Source organism: Canis lupus, chromosome 21 (genome assembly GCF_048164855.1).
Source record: "Canis lupus baileyi chromosome 21, mCanLup2.hap1, whole genome shotgun sequence".
Taxonomy (NCBI): Eukaryota; Metazoa; Chordata; class Mammalia; order Carnivora; family Canidae; genus Canis; species Canis lupus.
Genome location: NC_132858.1, coordinates 2546120 through 2573545, shown reverse-complemented (window position 1 = coordinate 2573545; position 27426 = coordinate 2546120). Strand labels below are relative to the sequence as shown.

The following is a 27426-nucleotide window of genomic DNA, read 5'->3' as shown; positions in this document are numbered from 1 at the left end:
AGGTGCTGGAGCGTCTCGGTGTTGGAAGCTTTATTTTCATCCTGACGACCTCGAGGCGCTGACGACAATTAGGAAAGTTGATTTTTAAGCCCACGCTAATTTCCATAGGCGAGTTAGAATGTGGCCTAAATTGCTTTTTAAGAAGTTCTTTTAGTACGTTTGGCACCGTCCGTTGTTCCGTTGCTTTCCCGAGGACATGCAAAGACAGCAAGATAATTCAAAAGTAAGAGAGTCCTCAAAAATGGAAGGATACTTCATGTCATAAGTATTTTAACCTGGCTTTATTCTGGCTTAGCGTGTATGCTGTTGACATCGCCAAAAGTTCCACTTGCCAAATTCAAAGGCAGAAAAAGAAAACATGAAATCCCAGCCCTCAAAGAATTTGTGTACGAAGTTGGGTGGACCGTTTTGTGAAAGGGAGGAAAAAAAAAACCGCGATCTCATGTTTTGTCTTCTTTTGCAGAAGTTTCTGAAAAGCGACGTGGTTTTAATCCGTGTCAAGTGTTCATCATTGCAGTGAACCGAAATTCCAATTAGGGCTTCCCCCCCCACCCCCCCACTTTGCATAGAAACTAGCTTGTAGGGGATCCCTGGGTGGCTCAGCGGTTTGGCGCCTGCCTTTGGCCCAGGGCGTGATCCTGGAGACCCGGGATCGAGTCCCACGTCGGGCTCCCTGCAGGGAGCCTGCTTCTCCCTCCTCCTGTGTCTCTGCCTCTCTCTCTCTCTCATAAATAAATAAAAATAAATCTTAAAAAAAAAAAGAAACTAGCTTGTAGTTTACAAGTCCCTGTTTCTGCTTTGCCACCTGTAAAGGAAAGGCTTAGATGAAAAGGATTTCTATGCTGTGTAGTGAAGAATGAACACTACTATTAACAGCACATTGTTTTATTAACTACCCCTTACTGTCTATTGGAGTGATCGTGAAATTAAGAAAAATGACAACAGAGGATAAACATGTATATTATCTGCGGTGGAGCACATGTGTTTTTCATTTCTATGCCTTCTGAACCTTAGGATAAAGGGTACGTGCTCTCTTTAAAATGAGATAATAGAGGATTGTAAGAAGCAAGAAATTAACAGAAAGTTGTCTTCCTCCCCTAAGCCCCAGTGGTAGGTCATTTAACAGTTTGGTTACATATTAAGATTCCTATGAAATAGGGAACCCCAGGTTGTGTGAACTTGTTTGAGAATGGTGTAAGAATTTACCTATAATGACTAGGCATGCTGTTAAAGTTTCTATTGGCTTGTGAGCTGAGAAATTCTTCAAATAACATAGCTGCATTTTAAAGCTAATTTGAATTTGAAAACATTTTCCCAAGTTCTCTTTGAGGTTTTAGGAGTATATTCTCTAAAAAACATCGAGGGGGAAAGTGAGGATAAAGCTTTTATCTAAAAGAAAAAAAAGCCTTTAGTTGCTGTAGGTCTGTGAATCTCAGGTCTGCTGCATGATTAAAATAACCTGTGATATTTAAAACCTGACAATGCATGGAACCCACAGATTCTGATTTACTTCCTTCAGTGGCGGAGCAACAGTTAAAAAAAGAACCCTGAGTAATTCTAATTTGTATGGTAATGTAAAATTCTCCTATAGGTGGTTGCTTACATTTGAATTGATTTGTTACTTTATAGGAAGTATAATTTATAATATCAGTGTTTGTTACTAGAAGTTGATGCTTTTTGCAAATTGGTAAAAAATGTTTTTTATTAGCATATATTTAGATAGAACTTATTGATATATTTCACAGCTAAAATATATTACCAGTTAGGAAATAGACTATACTGGTATAGTCAGTGAAAAAACAAGGTAGATTAACTTTTAATGTCTTGCAATGATAAGGAATCCAAGTCAAATGTTGCAAATTAAAGCCTTATTCATCTGGAACACAAAACCTTCCGGTAACCAAATTGATTTTGGCGATTTTTTTATTTTTATGGAAGAGTCAAATAAGATGAATATTGAACTCACTCTATTAAAAAAAAGTTTTTTTTTTTTCTATAGCATAGCCTGGCATCATTTTTAGATTCAGCCTGGTCTTTGCATTTCTGAATCTTAGGTACTGTTTAGTCATAATTGACCTTATAAATACATAAAGCACTACAAAATTGACGAAATGTGGTTTTGTTCAGCATTCTGTGCTAAAGTAGGAACATGTTATGCCAGATGAATTGAGAAAAGGTTTTCTCTTAAACTCTTTAATTGATTAGAATGTAAATTTCCCCCAATATTCTCTTTTGTTGGTTATAAGTATTTTTATTGTAACAGCCAAAGAAATGTACGTGTATCTACTAGCATACTTACTGCCTTAAGACAAAAGAGAGCATATAAAAGCATTCTCCCACCTTGAGACAAATGGAACCACTTCCAGCAGTTTGAGTTGGCTGAGAGCTTACCCTCATTTATGATGTGTTTTTTCTGGCCTTGCCTGAATTAGGAACTTTAAAGACTGCCAGTGAGAACAAGGCCTGAAATGGTATGCTTCTGTTTTTGGGTGTGTTGCTCTTGTCCTTTAGTAAATGGGTTTCAAAAGGAGAGTGGAAAACTCAGGTCATAACTTTACCCTGAGTCATACACTCTACTTGGTGAAATGTTTCTGAAACTGTAGTTAATTTGATTTGCTTTGTGGAGCTCTCTGAATAGTACAGATGAACACCAAGGCTGGCTCTACCATAGTGGTTCTTTTTTTTGTTTTTTGTTTTTTGTTTTTTTTTTGATCCCGGGACTCTAGGACGGCGCCCTGAGCTGAAGGCAGATTCTCAACCACTAAACCACTCAGGCATCCCACCACAGTGATTCTTAACCCAGGGTGATTTTGCTGTGTTGGGACATTTAGCAACATCTGCAGACATTTTGGGGTCTTATAAGCAGGAGGTAGCACTACTGGTATCTAGCGGGTAGAGGCCAGAGTTGGCTGCTAAATATCCTACAATGAATAGGATAGTTCCCCACAACTGAGCTATCCAGTATAAAATACTGGTAGTGCCAAGGTTGGGAAACCCTGGTCTATACTGTTGAATTGATCAACTAAATTCTGTATGAATTTTCTGAAGTAGCAGTTGTACCTGCTTCCAGTTAACTAGTTTCATTGAATTTATCACTGTTCAGGTGGGCTTTTCAAATGTTTGAGGGGAATTTAAACTTTTTCCCTCTATAATGTTTTCTTTTTTTTTTTTTAATTTTTTAAAATTTATTTATGATAGTCACACAGAGAGCGAGAGAGAGGCAGAGACATAGGCAGAGGGAGAAGCAGGCTCCATGCACCGGGAGCCCGATGTGGGATTCGATCCCGGGTCTCCAGAATCGCGCCCTGGGCCAAAGGCAGGCGCCAAACCACTGCGCCACCCAGGGATCCCCTATTTTCTGATAGAATTTATTTCTTAGAATTTGTATTTTTTTTCCTTTTTCTTTATTTATGAGAAACAGAGAGAGAGAGAGAGGCAGAGACACAGGCAGAGGGAGAAGCAGGCTCCATGCAGGGAGCCTGATGTGGGACTTGATCCCTAGTCTCCAGGATCAGGCCCTGGGCTGAAGGTGGCGCTAAACCGCTGAGCCACCTGGGCTGGCCGAATTTATATTTTCCATAGAACTGAAAAGGCCAATTGGATCAGTAGTCTCACCTACTTTTATTTAGTCTATGCAGCTACTTTTTTTTTTCTTTTTTAAGATTTATTTATTTATTAGAGAGAGGGGAGAGGGGGGTGAGCCCACAAGTGGGAGGGGCAGAAAGGGAGAGAGAATCCAAAGCAGACCATGTACTGAGTGTGGAGCCCATTGTGGGGCTCCCATCTTCCAACCTCCAGGTCACAACCTGAGCTGAAACCAAGAGTCAGATAGATGGTCAACCGATTGTGTCACCCAAGACACCCTTGCAGCTACTTTAAAAAAAAAAATCTCTTAAAAATTCAGTGTTAGGTCATTCTAGAAGAGCTAATATTGTAATTTGGTCAGATCACTACAAAGTCTTCCCTGTGATAATTAGTTTCACCTGTTAGTCTTTCACCTTATTTCTACTTGGCTTGTCTGTGTCATTTTAGTGCAGAGCCAGTCTGTTGAATGCAATTATTACAGAAATTATTTGAATAGGTATACTTAAACCTATTGGCTAGTCTGGATTAAGTTGTGTTTTTACCAAAAGTAAAGGGTAAATCAGTACTTTAAAAGGTAATTAGAGAAAAGGTCGTCGCTTCCACATAAACTGTTGAAAGGCTTTTTAATTATCCAAATATTTTCAGCATTTCCTGTAGAGGAAACTGAGCCACAGAGAAGTAAAATGATTTACTTATGTGGTCACAATCATTGTAAAGCTGGGCCCTGAGGGTTAGGAAAGGCCTTTCTCTTGTACATTCTGCTTCACTTGAGAGTAACAATCTTTGCCAAAAGGAATTTAACTCCTAAAAGGAAGTAAGGGGCTTGTGGATGGTGCAGTCAGTTAAGCAAGTCTTGGTTTCTTTAAAGATTTTATTTATTTATTCATGAGGGAAAGGGAGAGAGAGAGAGAGAGAGAGAGAGAGAGAGGCAGAGACACAGGCAGAGGGAGAAGCAGGCTTCATGCAGGGAGCTCGACATGGGACTTGATCCCAGGTCTCTAGGATCACGCCCTGGGCTGAAGGCGGTGCCCGCAACTGTTGGTTTCAACTCAGGTCATGGTCTCAGGGTCATGGGATTGAGGCCTGAGTCGGGCTCCAAGCTCAGTACAAAATCTGTTTAAGATTCTCTCTCTCTCTCTCTCTCTCTCTCTCTCTCTCTCTCTCTCGGCAGCCCTGGTGGCGCAGCGGTTTAGCGCCGCCTGCAGCCCGGGGCCTGATCCTGGAGACACGGAATCGAATCCCACGTCGGGCTCCCTGTGTGGAGCCTGCTTCTCCCTCTGCCTGTGTCTCTGCCTCCCTCTCCCTCTCTCTCTCTGTCTCTATGAATGAATAAATAAAAATCTTAAAAAAAAAAAAAAAAAGAAAAGATTCTTTCTCCCTCTCCTTTCTGCACCCTCAGCCCTGTGCTCACTCTCAAATCAATCAATAGAAAAAGGGGGGAAGATTGATTGGATTTGGAGCTATATAGCATATAAGAACCTAGGGAAGATGTGGAGGCTGAGAGGTGGAGATTTGAGAGAAGCTGAGTAATTGAGAGGATTCATTTTCATGATACCACAAGTAGACATATAAAGTGTTTGTACCAGTAGGTTTTCTAGAAGTTAAATCTTGACTCATTTCACTCTTGAGACCAAAGACAAGACATGCCCAGAATCACACAGGCTGCTAGTGGTAGAACTGGAATAGGAACTTGTCTCTTGACTCTTCTGCTCATATATTTCTACATATTACTCATGAGAGTAAAGTGATGGGGGAATATCCAGGTGATTCTCTCCCTGAGGCAGTTGTATCTTTGGACCTGAATGCAGGTTAGGGATTAATGAAGTTGCATCACCAAAAGAGAGGGTATAGTGAAATTATAAGAATAGGGATCCCTGGTGGCGCAGCGGTTTGGTGCCTGCCTTTGGCCCAGGGCGCGATCTTGGAGACCCGGGATCGAATCCCACGTCAGGCTCCCTGCATGGAGCCTGCTTCTCCCTCTGCCTGTGTCTCTGCCTCTCTCTCTCTCTCTCTCTGTGACTATCATAAATAAATAAAATCTTTAAAAAAAAAAGGAAATTATAAGAATAAAGAGGTCATTGAAGGAGTGAAGGAAAACTGCCAAGACTGGAGCAGAGGGCGGTGGAACTCACAGGAAGCTGAAGAGGAAAAGAAGCAGGGAAAGGAAATCATGAAAAGATTGGGAGTGAGCTAGGAATGGGCATGGTCCCAGAGACCAAATGTCTGCAGGAGTTCCAGCAGCAGGTGGCAGTTGTGTTTTGTCATACAGAGAGGGCTGAATGAGAAGAAAGAGCCATAGGATTTGGCAAGAGAGGTCATGATAAACTACTGAATAATTTCAGCAGGGAGACTGAGAGGAAAATCAGGTTACAAGGTGATGAGAAGGGAATGGGTAGGTAAGTGGATGAAGACACACCTTCCAGGAGTGTGTCTTCTTTGAGAAAGGAGACCACTGGGGGAAGGGAAGAAACTGGTTTTTCTGGAGGTGCTTGACAAGAATTCCTGAGTTTAGTGTTCACAGTACTAGGAAACTGTTATCCTTCCTTTTAGATACTGGAGCTGAATGTGACAGTTTCTCTACTCCTCAGAAGCTCCCAGTTGGGTGATAAATCTTGATTACAAATGATAATATTACAATGGGTGGAATAATATGTATGAGGTTTTAGTAGAAACAGGAAAGTAGGACCACTTTATTGAGTTCCTAATATGTGTTAATCTTTGAGATGAGTATTCCATTTCTAAAGAAATGAAGTTGCAAGCGGTTAGAAATTTGTCCATAGTCAAATCGAGACTAAGTAGTGGAGTTATTCAGCTGTTCCACAAGTATTTATTGGATATCTGCTACTTATGGGCACTGTTCTGGGATATTGGGGGATATAGCATTGAACAGAAGACACAAATATCCTGCCCTCATGGAGCTTACATTCTAGAGGGGAGAAATGATTCCAGAGCCTCTTTTGTATTCTTCTTTTCTTTTCTTTTCTTTTCTTTTCTTTTCTTTCTTTTCTTTTCTCTTTTCTTTTCTTTCTTTTCTTTTCTTTTCCTTTCTTTTCTCTCTTCTCTTCTCTTCTCTTCTCTTCTCTTCTCTTTTCTCTTTTCTCTTTTCTTCTCTCTCTTTTCTTCTCTTTTTCTTTCTTTCTTTCTTCTTTCTTTCTTTCTTTCTTTCTTTCTTTCTTTCTTTCTTTCTTTCTTTCTTTCTTTCTTTCGGATTTTATTTATTTATTTGACAGAGAAAGAGAGCACGTAAGTAGGCAGAGCGGCAAGCAGAGGGAGAGGGAGAAGCAGGCCCTCTGCTGTTCAGGGAGCCTGATATGGGGCTCCATCTCAGGACTCTGGGATCATGACCTGACAAGCTGAAGGCAGATGCTTAACCCATTGAGCCACCCAGGCACCTCTGGAGCCTTTTTTCTTTTCAGTATACCGTGTATAACTGGGAAAATAGGTCCAGAGGGAGGGGAAGGTGAATGTCAAAGGATCAGTGTTTGCCTCCAAGTCAGGGGGAACATGCAATTTCAGGCTGTGGGAAGAAGTGGCTGAATAGATTGTACATTTGAAATTTTGGAATCAAGGCAGGACAGGACCTGAATCCTAAGTTTCTTCAGTAGGAAGGCCAATGAAAGTTAATTTTCCTGGGAGGATGAGGGGAATAAGGAAGGAGTAAGAGGAATCAAGGCTGTGGGGAGAATGGTGAAAGGCTTTGACTTAGAGGATAGAGATTTAGCTTTGAACCCTCAATCCATAAAGTGTTTTTGCTAGCCCTTTATGCAGTTGCTGACGTGGTGTATCCTGAAGGACCTCAGCCCTAATGGATGAGGTCTCATTGTTAAAGCAACAATTGGGGATGTTGCCTAACAGTCGAGAAAGATTGGGAAGTGGTAAGGCCTAAGGGAGATGTTGCCTAACAGTCGAGAAAGATTGGGAAGTGTTAAGGCCTAAGGGAGAAGGTCCTGAGGTTTTGATTAAGGAATCTTAAGGGATTAGGGAGCTGGAGATTCAGCAAAGGACATTTATTTTTTTATTAAAAATTTTTAAAGTTTTATTTATCTCTACACCCCATGTGTGGCTCGAATCCACGACCTCAGAGTCAAAAGTTGCATGCTTTTCAGCCTGAGCCAGCCAGGTGACCTTTAAAAAAAATTTTTTTTTTTTTTTTTTGAAGAGAAAGGGTATAGAAATATGACCTCTGGAAAGGGGTGAGTAGAAATAAAGTTTTTACTTGGAAGATCAAGGATACCGTCTTGGAGGTGCCTGGCTAGCTCAGTTGGTTGAATGTCTGACTCTTGGATTCAGCTCTGGTCATGATCTCAGGGTTGTGAGGTTGAGCCCTGTGTCACTGGGGCTCTGCTCAGGGGGGAATCTGCTGGAGATTCTCTCCCCTGCTCTCTCTCACACACAGTCTTTCTCTCTCAAAATAAATAATTTTTTAAAAATATTTTATTTATTTATTCATGAGAGAGAACGAGAGAGGCAGAGATGTAAGCAGTCTCCATGCAGGGCGCATGATGTGTGACTCGATCCTGGTTCTCCAGGATAACACCCTAAGCCCAAGGCAGACGTGCCCAACTGCTGAGCCACCCAGGCATCCCTCAAAATAAATAAATCTTTTAGAAAAATATACTGTCTTGTCTTGGGTAACGAGAGAGAAAGATGATATGGTAAAAAGTGATCAACTCTATTTGTTTATTTTTAAATTTTTATTTATTTGACAGAGAGTGAGCGAGACAGAGAGAGAGCACACAATAGGCAGAGTGGCAAGCAGAGGGAGAGGGAGAAGCAGGCTCTGAGCAGGGAGCCTGACATGGGGCTAGATCCCAGCCGAAGGCAGATGCCCAATCGACTGAGCCACCCAGGCGCCTCAACTTCATTTGTTTAAATTGAATTATATTGGTGATGTGTACAGTTCAGAGTGATTTTTTTCTTTAAGTAGACTGAAACCAAAGGAACAAGAGCTTTTTAAATCCAGTGTGCCCGGGATCCCTGGGTGGCGCAGCGGTTTGGCGCCTGCCTTTGGCCCAGGGCGCGATCCTGGAGACCCGGGATCGAATCCCACATCGGGCTCCCGGTGCATGGAGCCTGCTTCTCCCTCTGCCTGTGTCTCTGCCTCTCTCTCTCTCTCTCACTGTGTGCCTATCATGAATAAAAATAAAAAAAAAATAAAAAAAAAATCCAGTGTGCCCAATAAATTGTTGTGAAAAGAAATGCAAAATCACCCCGGCTCCCCCAAGTAAACAGAGCCTGGTCCTCTCCTCTTTTCACTGTGCTGTAGGCAGAAAGAAAGGAAGAGATGAGTGAAGGCCTTATCACCTTTTTCCCCTCACTGACCTCATGGTCTTCATCTTCTCTTGTAGTACGATTCATTGTGCCCAACTGCATACTTTCTTGTCATCAAATCATTTCATCTTGTCAGTAGTCCAGGTCACCTTATCTTCTGTGCCTGTTGCTCTGACAAAACCACCTGCATCTTCAGGGGAGTAGCCTTCAACTATATTACAGTACATATGATTCATTCTTTCTCCAGCTGTTTACTGTGTGCCTGCCATGTGTCATACATTCACATTGGTCTGTTAACTTGGATGGTTTAACAGATGGAATTGAAAGAGCCAGTATCACGAACTTAACTGTGGAGTCCTGGGGGGACTGTTGTACTGGTTACGGGGTTTGGCCGTACCTGACAGAGCCTTCAATTTAGTTATTTACACAAGGTAGATTTTTTTTTTCCCACATAAAAATGAGCCAGCAGGGCAATGCTGCTACATGAAGTCCTAGGCCCTACCTCTCCTGTTGCTCCAGTATTTCTGGGGCGTTGCCCTTGGGTGCCTGGTGCAGGATGACTCCCTCCTAGGAATACATCCAGCTAGCAGGAAACGGGAAAATGCATGACCTAGAAGTTGGCTATATGATTTCCAGTCAGAACTTAGTCACATGGTAATACCCCTGCTACAAGGTTGGGTTGAAAATAGGTTTCTTCTAGGCAGTTTTATATCCAGCTAAAAATCTGTTTCCATAGCAGCAGGGGAAAATGAATATTGAGGGGACGCCTGGGTGGCTCAGTGGTTGAGTGTCTGTTTTTGGCTCAGGGTGTGATCCTGGGGTCCTGGGAGAGAGTCCCACATCGGGCTCCTTGCATGGAGCCTGCTTCTCCTTCTGCCTATGTCTCTGCCTCTCTCTCTGTATCTCTCATGAGTAAATGAATAACATCTTTAAAAAGAAAAAAGAAAATGAATATTGGGGAGAGCAACCAGCCATCTCACAGACTTTGGACCTGCCTTGAGTATTGCACGGTACTTGACACTGTGGCTTATCCCTAAGATCTGAATCAGTTATTCTCGTTAGTTCTTTTTTTTTTGTTTGTTTTGTTTTTTTTCGTTAGTTCTTTTATATGAAAGATTGAAGGTCTTTAGGTCCTGGATTCACCTGCTATTGTGGCAAAGAAAGGATGGTAAGAGATTATTCACAGCAATGTTAAATTTTTACCCAGGCAGTAATGGGAGAGAAAAATAATAATACACATTTATTACAGTGATGTCGTGATGGTGTATATTTATAGCTTGCTTTCCACTAGCCTGACAAAAAATTAAAAATTGGCAAGAACCTTTTGTTGTTATCTGATATTGTAAGTATAAAAAAGCGAGTGGCAATTCCCATAGCTAAATGGGCATAGAGTCTGGCAGTCAAGCTGTTTTGTTGACTTTGCCTGCTGTGATCATGCAGCCTTGAGTGTTTTCCCAGACAAATGTAATTTGGGGACTGTATTTGTGATTTTGGCCATATCTGCTTACTTGTACTATGCTTTACTTCATATTTATCTTTCAATTAACTGAATTGATTCGCCTTTTCAATTAAGCATCCTTCTAAGCAATAATCCAGTAAGACATGTTTTTTTCCTTATATACATGAAAATACATAATTATTAAAACAAATGTCCTTCTAACTACATGAAAACATCTTTAATACTAGTGGTGCATACTGGGAAAATAGGGAAATGGTGCTTTGCTTCATCCCCTACGCCATTCTGGTAGTCTTTCGTAAACTTTCCATGAATCCATGGCTCCTAAGTGGCTCTGAATTTCAAAGAATCAATATCTTTGTTGCTTTCAACTCTGGTACAGAGACTACTAATTAGTGCTTACTTTTGAGCTAAAGAATTAATTGCCCCTAAAATGTTGAGTAGGTTATTAAGAGTGATCTACAAGTCCTAGCCACTGAAAGATCTTTTCAAGCTTTTCTCCAGAACTTGTTGGATAAGATGTTTAACGTTTGTAAATCCTGGTTTCCTTATTTTTAAAAATAAGGCAGTAGTTTTTACTGCATAGGGTTGTTCGGAGGATTAAATAAAACATATATAAAAAGCTTAGCAGTGGCAGGCACCTTTTCTACTGCTGATGGACATCTGGATTGTTTCTAGTTTTGGACTATTTTGAATAAAGTTGATGTGAACCTTTTTTTTAATTTAAGATTTTATTAATTTATTTGAGAGACAGAATGAGCATGAGCAAGGAGGAGGGGCAGAGGGAGAGGGAGAAGCAGACTCCTTACTGAGCAGGGAGCCCTTTGCGGGGCTTGATCCCAGGACTCTGGGATCATAACCTGAGCCAAAGGCAGATGCTCAACCGACTGGAGCCATTCAGACATTCCTGATGTGAACATTCTTGTATGTATGTCTTTTGGTGGACATAAGCATTTGTTTTTCTTGGTTAAATACCTAAGAGTAGAATTGTTAGATCATAGGCCTGTTTAGTTTTAATAGATACTGCTAAGCAGTTTTCCAAAGTGGTTGTATTCCTGTCAGAATGAGTGACAATTTCAGTGGTACCACAGCTTCTCCCACAGTTGATATTGTCAGTCTTTTCCATTTTAGCCTTGTTCTGATGGACAGGTAGTAGTATCTCATGGTTTTAATTTCTATTTCTTCAGTAAGTAATGGTATGGAAGCACCTTTTCATAGGATTATTGGCCATTTGGATATCCTTTTTTTTAATGAAGTGCCTTTTGCTTATTACTATTTTAAAGATTGGAATATTTATCCTTTTGTTATGGATTTCTATTGATTATGGAAATTAATCTTTTGGATAGTGGTATTTTGAACATTACTAGTCTGACTTTGATTTTTACTTTCTCTTGATGTCTTTCAGTAAACAAAAACTCTTAATTTTATTTTATATATTTTTTTAAAACTCTTAATTTTTTTTAAATTTTTTATTTATTTATGATAGTCACACACACAGAGAGAGAGAGAGAGAGAGAGAGAGAGAGAAGCAGGCTCCATGCACCAGGAGCCTGATGTGGGATTCGATTCCAGGATCACGCCCTGGGCCAAAGGCAGACGCTAAACCGCTGCGCCACCCAGGGATCCCAAAACTCTTAATTTTAATGGTGTCTAATTTGTCATTTTCTCTCTTGTGGTTGGCGCTTTTTTGCCACCATATGTGATTTTTACTTTTCCCATGTTCAAAAATACAGATTTAAAAAGGACTGAATCTTTTTTTTTTTCTCTACAACAATCTAGGTGATGCCATGGAGAGCCGAAAACCTGGTCCAGTGCAGGTTGTTTTGGTTCAGAAAGACCAGCATTCCTATGAGCTAGAAGAGAAAGCCTTGGCCAGCATTCTCTTGCAGGACCACATCCGAGACCTTGATGTGGTGGTGGTATCAGTGGCTGGTGCCTTCCGAAAGGGCAAGTCCTTCTTCTTGGACTTTATGCTACGATACTTATATTTCCAGGTAAGCTAGAATTGTTTCATTTCAGATTAGAAAATGAGGCTTTTGTGTTCAAAAGAACAAAATAAGCTCATGGGTTATTCTTGATATGTAAAATTACTCAGAATTTAAGATTTAATGGAAATTTTGTATTTGTCCTATAGAAGGAAGGTGGCCATTCAAATTGGTTGGGTGACTCAGAAGAACCATTAACAGGATTTTCATGGAGAGGGGGCTCTGACCCAGAAACAACAGGGATTCAGATCTGGAGTGAAGTTTTTACTGTGGAGAAGCCAGGTGGGAAGAAGGTAAGGAAGAAAAGACTTGTAAATGAACAAAAACAACAGTAGAATGAGAACTTTAATGTGTACTCTGATAATTCAATTGAAAATAATTTTTTATCAAAATGATGTACGTGCATGGTTTAAAAATAATAGAGGAGTACTGTTTAAAGGTCAAATAGTGGGTAGCCCCGGTGGCACAGCGGTTTAGCGCCGCCTGCAGCCCAGGGCATGATCCTGGAGACCCTGGATTGAGTCCCATGTCAGGCTGTCTGCATGGAGCCTGCTTCTCCCTCTGCCTGTGTCTCTGCCTCCCTCTTTCTCTCTCTCTATGAATAAATAAATCTTAAAAAAAAAAAAAAAAGGTCAAATAGTTAAAAAAAAAAAAAAAAGGTCAAATAGTAGGTGCACCTAGGGTCTCTGTGATTAAGCGCCTGCCTTTGGCTCAGAGCATGACCCCGAGGTCCTGGGATCAAGTCCTGCATTGGGCCCTCCCCATGGAGCCTGCTTCTCCCTCTGCCTATGTTTCTGCCTTTCTCTCTGTGTCTCATGAATAAATAAATAAAATCTTAAAAAAGTAATAAAATACAGGTCAAATGGTAATACAAAGTTTCTAACAAAATAGCTATTAAAAGCAAAAAGTAGGGATGCCTGGGTGGCTCAATTGGTTGGCCTTCAGCTCTGGTCATGATCCCAGGGTCCTGGAATCGAGCCCTGCATTGGGCTCCGTGCTCAGTTCTCCCTCTGCCTACCACTCCCCCTGCTTATGTGCACATGCACTTGCTCTGTGTCAAATAAATAAATAAAATCTTTAAAAACAAACAAAAACTAGCTATCAAGTACCCTGTTCCTCCCTCTGCTTGTTTTCACTTCCCAGCAATTGATGATTTCAACTGTTTTATGTGTTACTTCTGTTCTTTACTTTTTTACTGCTGTGAGAGTGACATAGACCTGGCTGGCACTCTTCTGAGAGCCAAGCAGATCAAGGACACTAGGGCTCAGAGTATAGAAGATGAGCACCCCGCCCCCCAGACAGCCATCAGTAGACCTCTTACCACATCTCATCTGTGCCTAGTAAGTGACAGTTCTATGGCCTCACCTACATTTTTTTTGTCAGGGGCAAGTCGTGTCTTCTCAAAGCGGCAGAGAGGATTTGGGGATATCGCTGTTTCTTAAACAGCTTTTTAACCCATTCCTTCTATTTTAGTCCCATCCTAAAGCATGCTTTCACAGCTGTTGATACCTCTCTCCAGGGCTGAAGGTTTCACATCCCCCCTTCAGATTATTCAGTTTCAACCTTTTTCTAAATGCTATTTTATTTGATAGTTTGGGAACTGGAGAGTTGATGTGCAATTTTTTTTTTTTTAAGGATTTTATTTATTCATTCATGAGATACACACACACACACACACACAGAGAGAGAGAGAGAGAGAGAGAGAGAGGCAAAGACACAGGCAGAGGGAGAAGTAAGCTCCATGCAGGGAGCCCGATGTGGGACTCGATCCCGGGACTCCAGGACCACGCCCTGGGCTGAAGGCAGGGGCTAAACCACTGAGCCACCCAGGAGTCCCCTGATGTGCAATTCTTGATTGCTGTTTCCACATCTTTTTCCTTATAAATTTCCTCATTAATTCTTTTTTTTTTTTTTTAAGATTTTATTTATTTATTTGAGAGAAAGAGCACAAGCAGGGGGAAAGGGAGAAGCAGCACAGGACTCGATCCCAGGACCTGGAGATCATGACCTGAGCTGAAGGCAGATGCTTTACCAACTTGAGTCACCCAGGGGCCCCTCATTAATTCTTTAAATATTTTATTTTATTTCTCTTTCCCTTTTAGTGAGATTCCAGGAGAAAGGTATATTGGAAAGCCGTCTAATTTTTTTTTAATGCATAGATGCACATACAAAAAATATATAGTAAAATGGATATTATCAAATATTTTTAAAATAAAGAATCTAGGAGAAGAAATTGTAACATTGAAATATAACATTAGAAACTTTCTCATGAGAGGGTCTTTGGATACTATTTTATCCAATCTTTTAATTTCTTAACTGCTTTATACAGATATAATTGACATTGCATTTCTCCCCTGCTAGCTTGTGGGCTGTGTTACATATTTTACTTTAATTATTATTATTATTTTTAAATATTTTATTTATTCATGAGAGACAGAGAGAGAGAAAGAGAGAGAGAGGCAGAGACACAGGCAGAAGGAGAAGCAAGCTCCATGCAAGGAGCCTGATGTGGGACCCAATCCCAGGTCTCCAGGATTAGGCCCTGGGCCTAAGGCAGTGCTAAACTGCTAAGCCACCTGGGCTGCCCAATTTTACTTTAATTACATTGTATTTATTTATTTTTTGTTTGAACAGTCAGTTGAAATATTCAATTATCTTTTAAAGATATTTAAATAATAGGAAAGAAGCCAGGGGCACCTGGGTAGCTCAGTTGGTTAAGTGTCTGCTTAAGGTCATTTGGCTCAGGTCATGCGGGCTCCCTGCTGAGGAGGAAGCCTCTCCTGAACAGGAAGCCTGCTTTTCCCTCTCCCCCTCTCTGCTCATGGACGCATACTATCTCTCTCTCTCCTTCTCAAATAAATGAATAAAGTCTTAAAAAAAAAGCCACATATATACCTGTGTGGTTATCATTATCTGTGCTCTTCATTTTTGGGTGTCCATATTTCTTTCTGTCCATTTTTTCCTTTGCCTGAAGGACTTCTTTTAATATTTCTTATAGTGCTGCTCTGCTAGTGCTGACGACTTTTAGTTTTCGTATGTCTGCAAAGTGTTCATTTTGCCTTTTTTGGGAAAATGTTCTGGGTATGGAATTTTAGCCTGGCAGCTTTTTCATTCTGTGCTTTATTTTTTTTTTATTTTTAAGATTTTATTCATTTATTCATGAGAGACACAGAGAAAGAGAGAGAGAGAGAGGCAGAGACATAGGCAGAGGGAGATTGTGGGACTCAATCCTGGGACTCCAGGATCACGCCTGGGCCGAAGGCAGGCGCTAAACTGCTGAGCCACCCAGGGATCCCCATTCTTTCTGTGCCTTTTTTTTTTTCCTTCCTGTGCTTTAAAGATGACATTCCTTTGCCTTTTTCCTGACTTTGTTTTTCTTTTCTTTCTTTTCTTTTCTTTTCTTTTCTTTTCTTTTCTTTTCTTTTCTTTTCTTTCTTTTCTTTTCTTTTCTTTTCTTTTCTTTTCTTTTCTTTTCTTTTCTTTTCTTTTCTTTCTTTTCTTTTCTTTCTTTTCTTTTTTCTTTTTTCTTTTCCTTTCCTTTCCTTTCCTTTCCTTTTTCTTTTTCTTTTTCTTTTTCTTTTTCTTTTTCTTTTTCTTTTTCTTTTTCTTTTTCTTTTTCTTTTTCTTTTTCTTTTTCTTTTTCTTTTTCTTTTTTCTTTCTTCACGAGAGACACAGGGAGAGAGAGAGAAGCAGAGAAGAAGCAGGCTCCATGCAAGGAGCCCGATGTGGAACTCGATCCTAGGACTCCAGGACCATGCCCTGGGCCGAAGGCAGGCGCTAAACTGCTGAGCCACCCAGGGATCCCCATTCTTTCTGTGCCTTTTTTTTTTTCCTTCCTGTGCTTTAAAGATGACATTCCTTTGCCTTTTTCCTGACTTTGTTTCTTTCTTTTTTCTTTTCTTTTTTCTCTTTCTTTCTTTCTTTCTTTCTTTCTTTCTTTCTTTCTTTCATTTTATTTATTTATTTATTCACGAGAGACACAGGGAGAGAGAGAGAAGCAGAGAAGAAGCAGGCTCCATGCAAGGAGCCCGATGTGGGACTCGATCCTAGGACTCCAGGACCATGCCCTGGGCCGAAGGCAGGCGCAAAACCGCTGAGCCACCCAGGGATCCCCCCTGACATTATTTCTTATGACAAATCTGCTGTTATCTTTGTTCTTGTGTGCTTCATGTGTTTTTTTTCCCCCAATTGCTTTTAACAGGTTAGCCTTTTTTTTTTGTTTGTTTTGATTTTTGAGCAATTTGATTATCATGTGCCTTAGTGTAGTCCTCTTCATGTTTCTTGTGTTTGGATTTTATTGAGCTTCTTGAATTTGCAAGTTCATAATTTTTATCAAATTTGGACATTTTTTGGCCATAATTTCTTCAAATTTTTTGTCCCTTATCTCCTCTGGAACTCCTATTACACGTATATCAGGCTGTCCCATAGCCCATTGATGAACTGTTCATTTTTTTGACTCTTGCTTTTTCTCTCTCCTTTTGGGCAGTTTCTCTTGCTAGGCCTTCAAGTTCCCCAGTTTTTATAATTCATTGTATTTTTCATTGTAGACGTGATTATTATCCCTGGAAGTTCAGTTTGGGTCTTTATGTCTTTCATGTCACTACTTAACTTTTTGAATATATGGAGTACAGTTATACAGAATGATGTTTTAGAGTCATTTTCTGGTAATTTTAACATCTATATCTGTTCTGGGTTAAATTAAAAAAAATTATTTTTTCTAAGTAGATCCCATACCCAGTGTCGAGCCCAGTGTGGGACTTGAACTCACAACTCTGGGATCAAGACCTGAGCTGAGATCAGGAGTCAAGACGCTTAACCAATTGAGCCACCCAGACACCTCTGTTCTGGATTAATTTAATTTTATTTTTTATTTTTATTTTTTTAAATTTATTTATGATAGAGAGAGAGAGAGGCAGAGACATAGGCAGAGGGAGAAGCAGGCTCCATGCACTGGGAGCCCGACGTGGGATTCGACCCCGGGTCTCCAGGATCGCACCCTGGGCCAAAGGCAGGCGCTAAACTGCTGCGCCACCCAGGGATCCCCAGTTCTGGATTAATTTTAATTGATTTTTCTACTCACTGGGTCGTATTTTCTTTTCTTTCTTTCTTTCTTTCTTTTTTTTTTTTTTTTAAGATTTTATTTATTTATTCATGAGCAACACAGAGAGAGAGATAGGCAGAGACACAGGCAGGGGGAGAAGCAGGCTCCATGTAGGGAGCCTGACGTGGGACTCGATCCTGAGTCTCCAGGATCACTCTCTGGGCCAAAGGCAGTGCTACACCACTGGGCCACCTGGGCTGCCCCTGGGTCATATTTTCTTAATATTTACCCACATTTCCCATATTATTCCTGACCATATTCTAGGATACATTTAAGAAATTTTGGAAACTATTGGATCCTTTCTGTTCTGGCTTTTAAGGTTTATTGAATGGCACCAGAGTAGTACTTAATCTAGAATTATTTATTCCTCAGTACTAAGGCAAGACTCTTCTGAGTACTCTAGAATTATGGGATTTTTTTTTCAGTCTGGCTTGAGGGAACAGGTCCATTTTTGTCCCTCTGAACACTGCTGTTCCCTTTAAGCCTTTTTAAAAAAAGATTTTGTTTATTTGAGAGAGAGAGAGAGAGAGAGAGAGAGTACAAGCTTGGGAGAGGGAGAAGCAGGTTTCCCACCAAGCAAGGAATCCGATGTGGGGCTATATCCCAGGACCCTGGGATAATGACCTAATCTGAAGGCAGATGCTTAACTGACTGAGCCACCCAGCTGCCCCTCCTTCAAACCTTTTGATTGCTTGTTTCTTTAGCCTCAGGTAGTGTTCTGCGCACATGCTTGTCAGTACTCAGCTGAACTCTGCAGATCCCTGGGGTTCTTTATCTTTGTGCGTCTCTCCTCTCAGACACTCTGCCTGAGAATTCCTGCTTCCTTGGTTTCCTTGACTCTCAGCTGTGTCTCCTTAACTCAGGGAATCCATTGAGTTCTGCCTATTCCCCCCCCACCCCCCCATGCCTTGGCCAGTAAGCTGGGACAACAGAAGGGCTCATCTCATCTGTTCTCTTTCCCTCAAGAATCATTATCCTTTGTTGCCTGATGACCAGAGTCATGAACTTTTGTCTCATGTGTTTTGTTATTTTTTGGTTTTAGGTGGGAGAGTTTCAGTCTTTGTTAACTCCATTTTGATTGGAAGTGGAAGTCCAGTCTTTTCATTGCAGAGATGCCAAAAAGAGACCCAATGAGTTAAGATCTGCTGTTAGTAATAAAGCTGCTCTTAGATGTGGCATTACAATCAGCCCTTCAGTTTTCATTTCAGTCATTTCAATTTCATTTCAATTGTTCTGTATCATTACTCTTTCTACATTTCCGGTAATGTGTGGTAGATGCTTTCATAATCTTCTTTTTAGGAATAAATATTTTTGACTGTACGACCCTTTTTTTATTTTAAAGATTTTATTTATTTATTTGAGAGAGAGCATGAGTAGGGGCAGGGGAGAAGGAGAAGCAGACTCCCTACTGATCAGGGAGTCCTGATCAATCCCAGGACTCTGGGATCATGACCTGAGCTGAAGGCAGATGCTTTACCCACTGAACCACCCAGGCACTCCTATATGATCTCTTTGCGTAGAATTGGTGGACCTGAGGGATCCCTGGGTGGCGCAGAGGTTTAGCGCCTGCCTTTGGCCCAGGGCGCGATCCTGGAGACCTGGGGTCGAATCCCACGTCGGGCTCCCAGTGCATGGAGCCTGCTTCTCCCTCTGCCTATGTCTCTGCCTCTCTCTCTCTCTCTCTGTATGTGTGACTATCAGAAATAAATACAATTAAAAAAAAAAAAAAGAATTGGTGGACCTGATACATATATTTGGACCTGATTTTTATTTTGGGGGCAACTGGTATATTAATTTTTCATAATAGTTTAGAAATCTCTACAATCTTAGTAGTAAGTAAGCTTTGCTTATTGTTATCTAACATTTGTAGTGGCCTCATTTTATCTTTTGAATTGACTTTTTAAAGTTCAGTATTTTTTGATATCATTTTGGTTTGCTGACCTTTTTTTTTCTTAAGATTTTATTTATTCATGAGAGATACACAGAGAGAGAGAGATAGAGAGAGAGGCCGAGATACAGGTAGAGGGAGAAGCAGGCTCCATGCAGGGAGCCTGACAGACTTGATCCCAGGTTTCCAGGATCAGGTCATGATATCAGGATCTTTAGGTTAAGCCTCTGCTTGTCCCTCTTCCTCCCCTCACTGCACACACTCTCTTAAGTAAATAAATAAAATCTTAAAAAAAGTAATTTTGTTTTTACTTTTTTTTTTTTTTTAAAGATTTTATTTGTTCATGAGAGACACAGAGAGAGAGAGAGAGAGAGAGGTAGAGACACAGGCAGAGGGAGAAGCAGGCTCCATGCAGGGAGCCCGATATGGGACTTGATCCTGGGTCTCCAGGATCACACCCGGGGCTGCAGGCGGCGCTAAACTGCTGCGCCACCTGGGCTGCCCTGTTTTTACTTTTTAATTTAAAATCTACATTCTTAAATATGTAGCTCTAGTTTATTCTTTTTAACAGTTATCTGATAATCATCATATGAAAATACCTTATTTTGCCCTTTTACCCACTGGTGGGCATTTAGATTATTTCCTTTTAAAAAAAAATTTCCTTTTTTTTTTTTTAAATATTTTATTTTATTTATTCATGAGAGACACACAGAGGCAGAGACATAGGCAGAGGGAGAAGCAGGCTCCCTGCAGGGAACCTGATGCAGGGCTCGATCCCAGGACCCTGGGATCATGCTCTGAGCCAAAGGCAGATGCTCAACCACTGAGCCACCCAGGTGCCCCTTTTTTAAATTTGCTAATCCTTGCTACAGTGAGCAATCTGGTAAATGTCTTCTTGAGTAAATGTGGCAAGCGTGACTCCAAGCCACAGTTTTTTGAACTCTGTCCATGACCCATTAAGGGTAGAGAAATCAATTTATTGACTCATAACCAGTATTTAAAAAGAAAGAACTAGGACAGAGTAGAAAGTATCAGAGTGCAGTACACATAGAAATTTAGTTTCAGGGATCCCTGGGTGGCGCAGCGGTTTGGCGCCTGCCTTTGGCCCAGGGCGCGATCCTGGAGACCCGGGATCGAATCCCACATCGGGCTCCCGGTGCATGGAGCCTGCTTCTCCCTCTGCCTGTGTCTCTGCCTCTCTCTCTTTCTCTCTCTGTGACTATCATAAATAAATAAAAATCTAAAAAAAAAAAAAAAAATTAGTTTCAGGGATGCCTGGATTGGCTTCTGGTTCAAAGCATTAGAAAGCTATCTGGACCTGGAATGGCTAGATTTGAGAATGCCCATTTCCCCTTTTCCTAGCTACTGCCAAATTGTTCTTGACAGTGGTTATGGCAGTTTACCATTTCACTACATGATAGAATAGCTTTTCCCCCAAATATCCAGCACTTTATCCTAGTGTACGTATGACTCCTGTTCCGCAGGAGGCTGTCTTTAGTGTTTATCCTGGTTTCCCTGATTCAGCCTCATTTTTCTAGTTAGTAAATGTGTGCCAGGATGAGCTCTTTTTCATTGAGTTATAATTCACATATCATAAAATTCATCCTTTAAAAGTGTATAATTCAGCAGTTTTTAGGATAGTCACAAGATTGCAAATGCCATTGCCATCTAATTCCAGAACATTTTCATACTATATAGAGAAACCTGCTACTCATTAGCAGTCACTCCCCATTTCCCTCCTATCCCAGCCCTTGACCACTGCTGATCTCTTTTCCTTCTCCACAGATCTATTTGCCTGTTCTGGACATTTCATACAAATGGAGTCATGTAATTTACAGTCTTTGCGTCTGGCCTCCCTCCCACTCCCCCTGCCAGCCCAGTGCCCTCAAGATCCATCCACGATGTAGCATGCATCAGTACTTCATTTCTTTCCATGGCTGCATAATACTGTGTGGTGTGGATGTGTCTGTCACATTTTATCCTTTCATCACTTGAAGGATATATGAGTTACTTTTATTTTGTGGTCATTACGAATAATGCTACCATGAAGATTCACGTACAAGTGTTTGTGAGCACATCCTTTCTTTTTCTTTGCTTTTACTGTGGTAAGAGCACTTAACATGAAATCTACCCTCTCAGTAAAATTTCAAGTGCACAGTATAGTGTTGTTAACTATAGGCACTATTTTGTGTAGCAGATTTCAATAACTTACTATCTTGCATAACTGAAACTTTATGTACATTAGACAACTCCCATTTCCCTTTCTCCCCTGCCAACCACCATTCTACTCTCTGTTTCTCTGAGTTTGACTATTTTAGATACTTCATATAAGTGGAATCAAGCTGTATTTGTCCTTCTGTGACTGGCTTGTCTTACTTAATGTCCTCCAGGTTCATCCATGTTGTCACATATGGCAGGATTTCCTTCCTTTTTAAGGCTCAGTAGTATTCCATTGTAGGTAGATACTACATTTTCTCTATCCATTCATCAGTTGTTTATTCTGGATACTAGACCGTTGTCCAGAAAGAATACTTGCAATTAGTTTCTTTCATTGTGTAGGTTTTCTTTATTTTCTTGTTAGTATCTCTTGATGTGCAAAAGTTTTAAATTTTTGATGAAATCCAGTTTGTCCATTTTTTCTTTGGTTGTTTGTGCTTTACGTGTCATATCTAAGAAACTATTGCCTAGGGTGCCTGGGTGGCTCAGTCGGTTAAGCATGTCTGCCTTCAGCTCAAGTTGTGATCCTGGGAGTCTAGGTATTGAGCCCTGTGTTGGGCTGCAGAGAGTCTGCATCTCCCACTGCTGCTACCCCCACCTCCTGTGTACGGGTGTGTGCATGCTGTCTCTCAAATAAATAAATAAAATATTAAAAAAAAATAAGATACTGTTGCCTAATCCAGGATCTTGAAGATTCATTCTTCTGTTTCCTTCTAAGGGTTTTATGGTTTTAGCTCTTACATTTAGATTTTGACCTATTTAGATTTTTGATCCACTTTGAGTTAATTGATCCATTTTATATGATCTGAGGTGGAGATCTAGTACTATTCTCTTGTGTTCTGATCTTCATTTGTCTCAGCCATGATTAGTGCCGATTACTTGTTCAGTTTGATAGTATCCTCTTCACAAAATGGATGCAGTGTGGAAAGGATAAAGCCTTCATGTCTGTCATTAGGTTTCAGCGTATTGAGGCTTTATTTGTTTGATTTTATCTTTCTAGTCTGCATGCTTTCTTTTGCATGGATTTATATTGTATCTGGTTTACCACAGTAGTGGGTTGGAGATATAAAAATAAACTCAAGAATGTAATACGTGATTAATGGGACCTGATGTATAAGTTACATAAAAGTGATAATCATATTATTTCTGTGAGTAAAAATATCCAAATGACTGGCTTGCCAAGTGAGCTAATTGGTTTCAAAGTTTGGCTCTTTTAATTGGCGGGGCACTTTCCTCTTGTATATGTATTGCTCTGTAGACCTATGTTTCATACCATCTCATCAGATCAGAGCAGATAATCTTCTTTAGGAAAATTCTCTGATCAAGACAAGGCACTTAAATAACTAACTTTTCTGTAGAACTACAAACAGGTGCCAAAGCCTCATTTAATTGTTACCTGTACTTCTCGATTTCTTTTCTACATTTTTCCCCTTCTCACTCTAACACATTTTCTTGGTATCTCCCTTTCTTTTAGGTTGCAGTTGTTCTGATGGATACCCAGGGGGCATTTGACAGCCAGTCCACTGTGAAAGATTGTGCCACCATCTTTGCTCTGAGCACCATGACTAGTTCTGTTCAGGTATCACCACTTGATTAAGATCAAAATTTGCAGAGGAAATAAGATAAAGGGAGTACATCTATTTTTAGTTGTTCTGTTATCAGAACTCCCTAGGTGATGAGTAAATGTTCTTTTTAGGCTATAGATATAAGTTAGGCTCGTACAAGCTCAAGAAGGAGCTTTAACTATTTTTCCACTTTGGTCATAAAGTGGAAAAATACATAAGTATGTAATTTTATACATACTTAAGTATGTATAAATAAGTATGTATAAAATACTCCAAGAAAAGTCTGAAAAATAGAAATTGAAATGACATTAATTACATCACATAGGAAATGGAGATTTAGTGAGAACTTAAGAAAACTATTTTAAGGTGCAAAGGAAGAATTAATTAGATTATTTCAATCTTATGTGTATAGAACAGACCTCATGTTCTTATATGTAAACCTTTAGTTGTACAAAGCTTCTGGTCAATGCTTTAGGCTTATTTGGGATTCCTTTGAAGTGCAGGTAGAGTGGTATCAATTTGGTGTTTGTTTTCTAGATTTATAATTTGTCCCAGAACATTCAGGAAGATGATCTTCAACAGCTACAGGTATGTATTCATCATAACAATTTTAATATCATCATATTACATTTAAAAGTTTTAAGACTAGGGAAAATTTTACAGCTGAGTAGGTTTAAGAATAGGTTGAACTGGGGGAAGGTTTTTGGCTCACAGTGGTCCTGTACCCTGTTCTTACAGGGTAATCAGGGAAGGCCTTACTGAGTTGAGCACAGAACCCAAGAGAGTGGGTGAATAAGTCTTGCAGCTGTATCGGGGAGTGGAGAGTGGCATTGGAGTGGAGACAGAAGAAAGACCAGAGCTGGGGGGTACTTGGCAGGATCAAGGAATAGCAAGGAGGCCAGTGGTTGGGACTAGGAGGTAAGACAGGAGGAGCTTCTTTTTTTCTTTTTCTTTCTCTTTTTCTGTTTCTTTTTCTTTTTTTTTTTCCTTTTCTTTTTGTTTTTGTTTTTGTTTTTCTTTTTCTTTTTCTTTTTCTTTCTCTTCTCTTTTCTTTTCTTTTTTCTTTTCTTTTCTTCCTTTCCTTTCCTTTCCTTTCCTTTCCTTTCCTTTTTCTTTCCTTTTTCTTTCCTTTTTCTTTCTTTTCTTTTCCTCCCTTCCTCCCTTCAACCCTTCCTCCCTCTTTCTTTTTTGAGAGAGAGTGCTTGTACATGATGGGGAAGGGCAGAGGGAGAGGGAGAGAGAGGATCTCAAGCAGACTCCTTGCTGAGTGTGGAGCCTGACCTGGGGGTTGATCTTACAAACCTGAGATCATGACCTGAGGCAAAATAAGAGTCAGACTCTGTTTTTTTTTTTTTTTTTAAGATTTTATTTATTTATTCATTAGACGTGGGGGCGGGGCGGGGCGGGGGGCAGAGACACAGGCAGAGGGAGAAGCAGGCTCCATGCAGGGAACCTGATGTGGGACTCAATCCCAGGACTCCAGGATTATACCCTTGGCCAAAGGCAGGTGCTAAACCACTGAGCCACCCAGGGATTCCCAAGAGTCAGATTCTTTTTATTTTTTTTATTTTTTATTTATTTTTTTGTTTGTTTATGATAGTCACACAGAGAGAGAGAGAGAGGCAGAGACATAGGCAGAGGGAGAAGCAGGCTCCATGCACCGGGAGCCTGACGTGGGATTCAATTCCGGGTCTCCAGGATCGCGCCCTGGGCCAAAGGCAGGCGCTAAACCGCTGCGCCACCAGGGATCCCCAAGAGTCAGATTCTTAACCACTGAGACACCCAGGTGCCTTGTGACAGGATGAGGCTTAATGATAAAGTCAGAGAGGCATTTAGGTCTTGCTCATACTCGGCCTATGCCAAGGGCTCAGGCTTTTCCTCTGGGGGATGGATATAGGAGCCATGTTTTGAGCAGAGGCGTGATGTACTTTGAGCAGAGGATCGCTGTGGCTATTTAGAATAGATTTTTAGGGACAGGTGTGCATTTGGTGAGACTGGTTATGAAGCTATTGCAAAAATCCAGGTGAAGCTAAATAAATAAGTATTTATAAAATGCAGAGAATTACATGCCTAGAAAAGAGTATGTGCTTAATAACTGTGGGCCGTTTTTATTACGAGTACTGTTACTAGTTATTATCTTCTTTTCACCATGCAGCAGTTTTCATGTGTTATTCCTGTAAAATACTCTTTCATGAATATGCCAGAGTTGAATGTAATTCTTGGCATGTCTGTTTTCTTTTCTCTTCTCTTTTCTTTTCTCTTCTCTTCTCTTCTCTTCTCTTCTCTTCTCTTCTCTTCTCTTCTCTTCTCTTCTCTTCTCTTTCTTTTCTTTCTTTTCTTTCTTTCTTTCTTTCTTTCTTTCTTTCTTTCTTTCTTTCTTTCTTTCTTTCTTTCTTTCTTTCTTTCTTTCTTGTCTTTCTTTTTTTTTAAAGATTTTATTTATTCATGATTGATGAGGAGAGAGGAAGGCTCCCCTCAGGGAGCCTGATATGGGACTTGATCCCAGGATCCCGGGATCACAACCTAAGGCAAAGGCAGATGCCCAACCATTGAGCCACCCAGGTGCCCCTTGGCATACCTTTCTTTTTTCTCTTTTTTTAAAAGATTTATTTATTTATTTATGATAGAGAGAGAAAGAAAGAGAGAGAGAGAGGCAAGAGACACAGGAGGGTTGGCATACCTTTCTGATTCCACTTGTCCCACTGACGTTCAAGAAAACATAGAAGCATGCAAAGGAATGACGGTGTCACTTATTACAGGGATAACCCTGAGTTAGTTTTAATTCCTATTCCTTTAAAAAAAAAAAGACTCTAATCCCTTAACTTTGGCTGTTAATGTTACTGGTAGCAATAGCTTGTACTTAATAACTGGTGATTCTTTTCTGGTGCCACGACTCAGTGGTTGAGGGTTCCTGAAACATTTCCGTCAATACTTGAGTTTCACATCGTTTCACCTGAAATTTCTTTCTAGACTCCATCCTTTCACACATTTTTTTGAACACCTGGTTTGTGTGAGACAGTGGACCCAGTGCTGTAGACATGTTAATGTTTGGGGCAGACATAATTCTTTATGGATCGTGTCATCCAGGACCCGAGAGGTCATGAATGAGTAGGCACAGGTGATGTGTGAGGGCTGCTGTCACTAAGTACCACAAATGAGGGGGCTCAAGATATCAAAACTGTATCGTCTCACAGTTCTGGAGTCTGGCAGTCAGAAATCAGCTGTCGGCGGGGCCATACCCTCTGTGAGCCTGTGGGGAAGACTCCGTGCTTGTTCCTACCTCGTTCCTGGGGGTTTGCTGCAGTCCTTGGCGTTCCTTGGCTTTAGCCATAGGGCTTCAGTGTCTGCTTCTGTCTTTCCTCTGTGTGTCTCCTTGTCTTCACATTGCATTCTTCTCCCTGTGTCTATGCTACTTTTTCTTACAAGGAAACCAGTCCTGTTGGCTTAGGGCTCACCCTGATGACCTCAGTGCAGACCCTGATTCCAGTATGTTTCCTGGTGGAGATCCTCTCTTCAGTCTGTGCCTTCTTCCTGGAGGCTGAATTTGGCTCTATAAATTAGGAATATGATATCGGTGACTCTAGTAGTCTCTGTATTTTTAGAAGTTAACAGCGTATCCCTTATGAAATTAGAAATGATGCTGTTCTTGCCAAAAATTGGGCACCTTGGATAAGGCTGAAGTCTCCCTTCCCCGTCCCCAGAGGTCACCACATATCATATCAGGTTTGAATATATCCTTCAAGTTCTTTTTCTTTGTAAACACATATATATCCCCATAGGAAGTATAAAACGTGACAACAAGTCTTAGGCAAATCCTTTAAGACATACGTGTGTTTTGGAATTTGAAAATTTCTGGATTTCAGATAGAAAATACGGTGCATATAATCAAGAGGTCAGGGACAGGAATGGGCAGTCAGGTAATACTTCCTAATGAAACATGTTACTGTTTCTGCGGTGGAAGCTATGACTGATGCATGAGATGGGATAAATAAAGCTTATTAAAAGCCTCACATCCGCTCAAGGCATGTTTTCCTTCATGTGATTTGCCACCAACCTTGGGTTTTTAGAGCTTTTTGGATTTCAGGATTACAGATAAGAGAGATCCTGGGTTTTGTAGTTTTGTATGTGTGTTTTGGTTTTGTTTCTATATGGTATTTTATGTGTATTAAGTACTTTCTTTTTTCTTAAGCGTCATTTTATTGTTTTAACAAAGTAATGTATATAGACACAGATTAAAAGTCAGTAGTGTTACGGTGTTTATAAAAAAATAAAAAATTAAAAAAAGAACATTCTTTGGATCTCCTACTTCTTTTCTTCAGAGGCAGTCACTTTGGGTTGTGTCTTCTGCTCTTTGCTT

General features: G+C 40.5%; 1 protein-coding gene across 4 annotated transcripts in view; it reads left to right on the top strand.

The window, feature by feature from the left end:
* ATL3 (atlastin GTPase 3) overlaps positions 1-27426 on the top strand; it is a 56968-nt gene that overhangs the window by 1077 nt on the left and 28465 nt on the right. For 3 of the 4 annotated variants that reach the window (XM_072789608.1, XM_072789609.1, XM_072789606.1), the window contains exons 2-5: positions 12092-12306; positions 12447-12590; positions 22979-23083; positions 23607-23657. In XM_072789608.1, the coding sequence (XP_072645709.1) occupies positions 12100-12306; positions 12447-12590; positions 22979-23083; positions 23607-23657 (507 nt within the window). In that variant the 5' untranslated portion in view covers positions 12092-12099. Of the gene's footprint in view, positions 1-4; positions 224-12091; positions 12307-12446; positions 12591-22978; positions 23084-23606; positions 23658-27426 lie in introns of those variants that run through there. The other variant, XM_072789607.1, reaches the window with a different exon arrangement.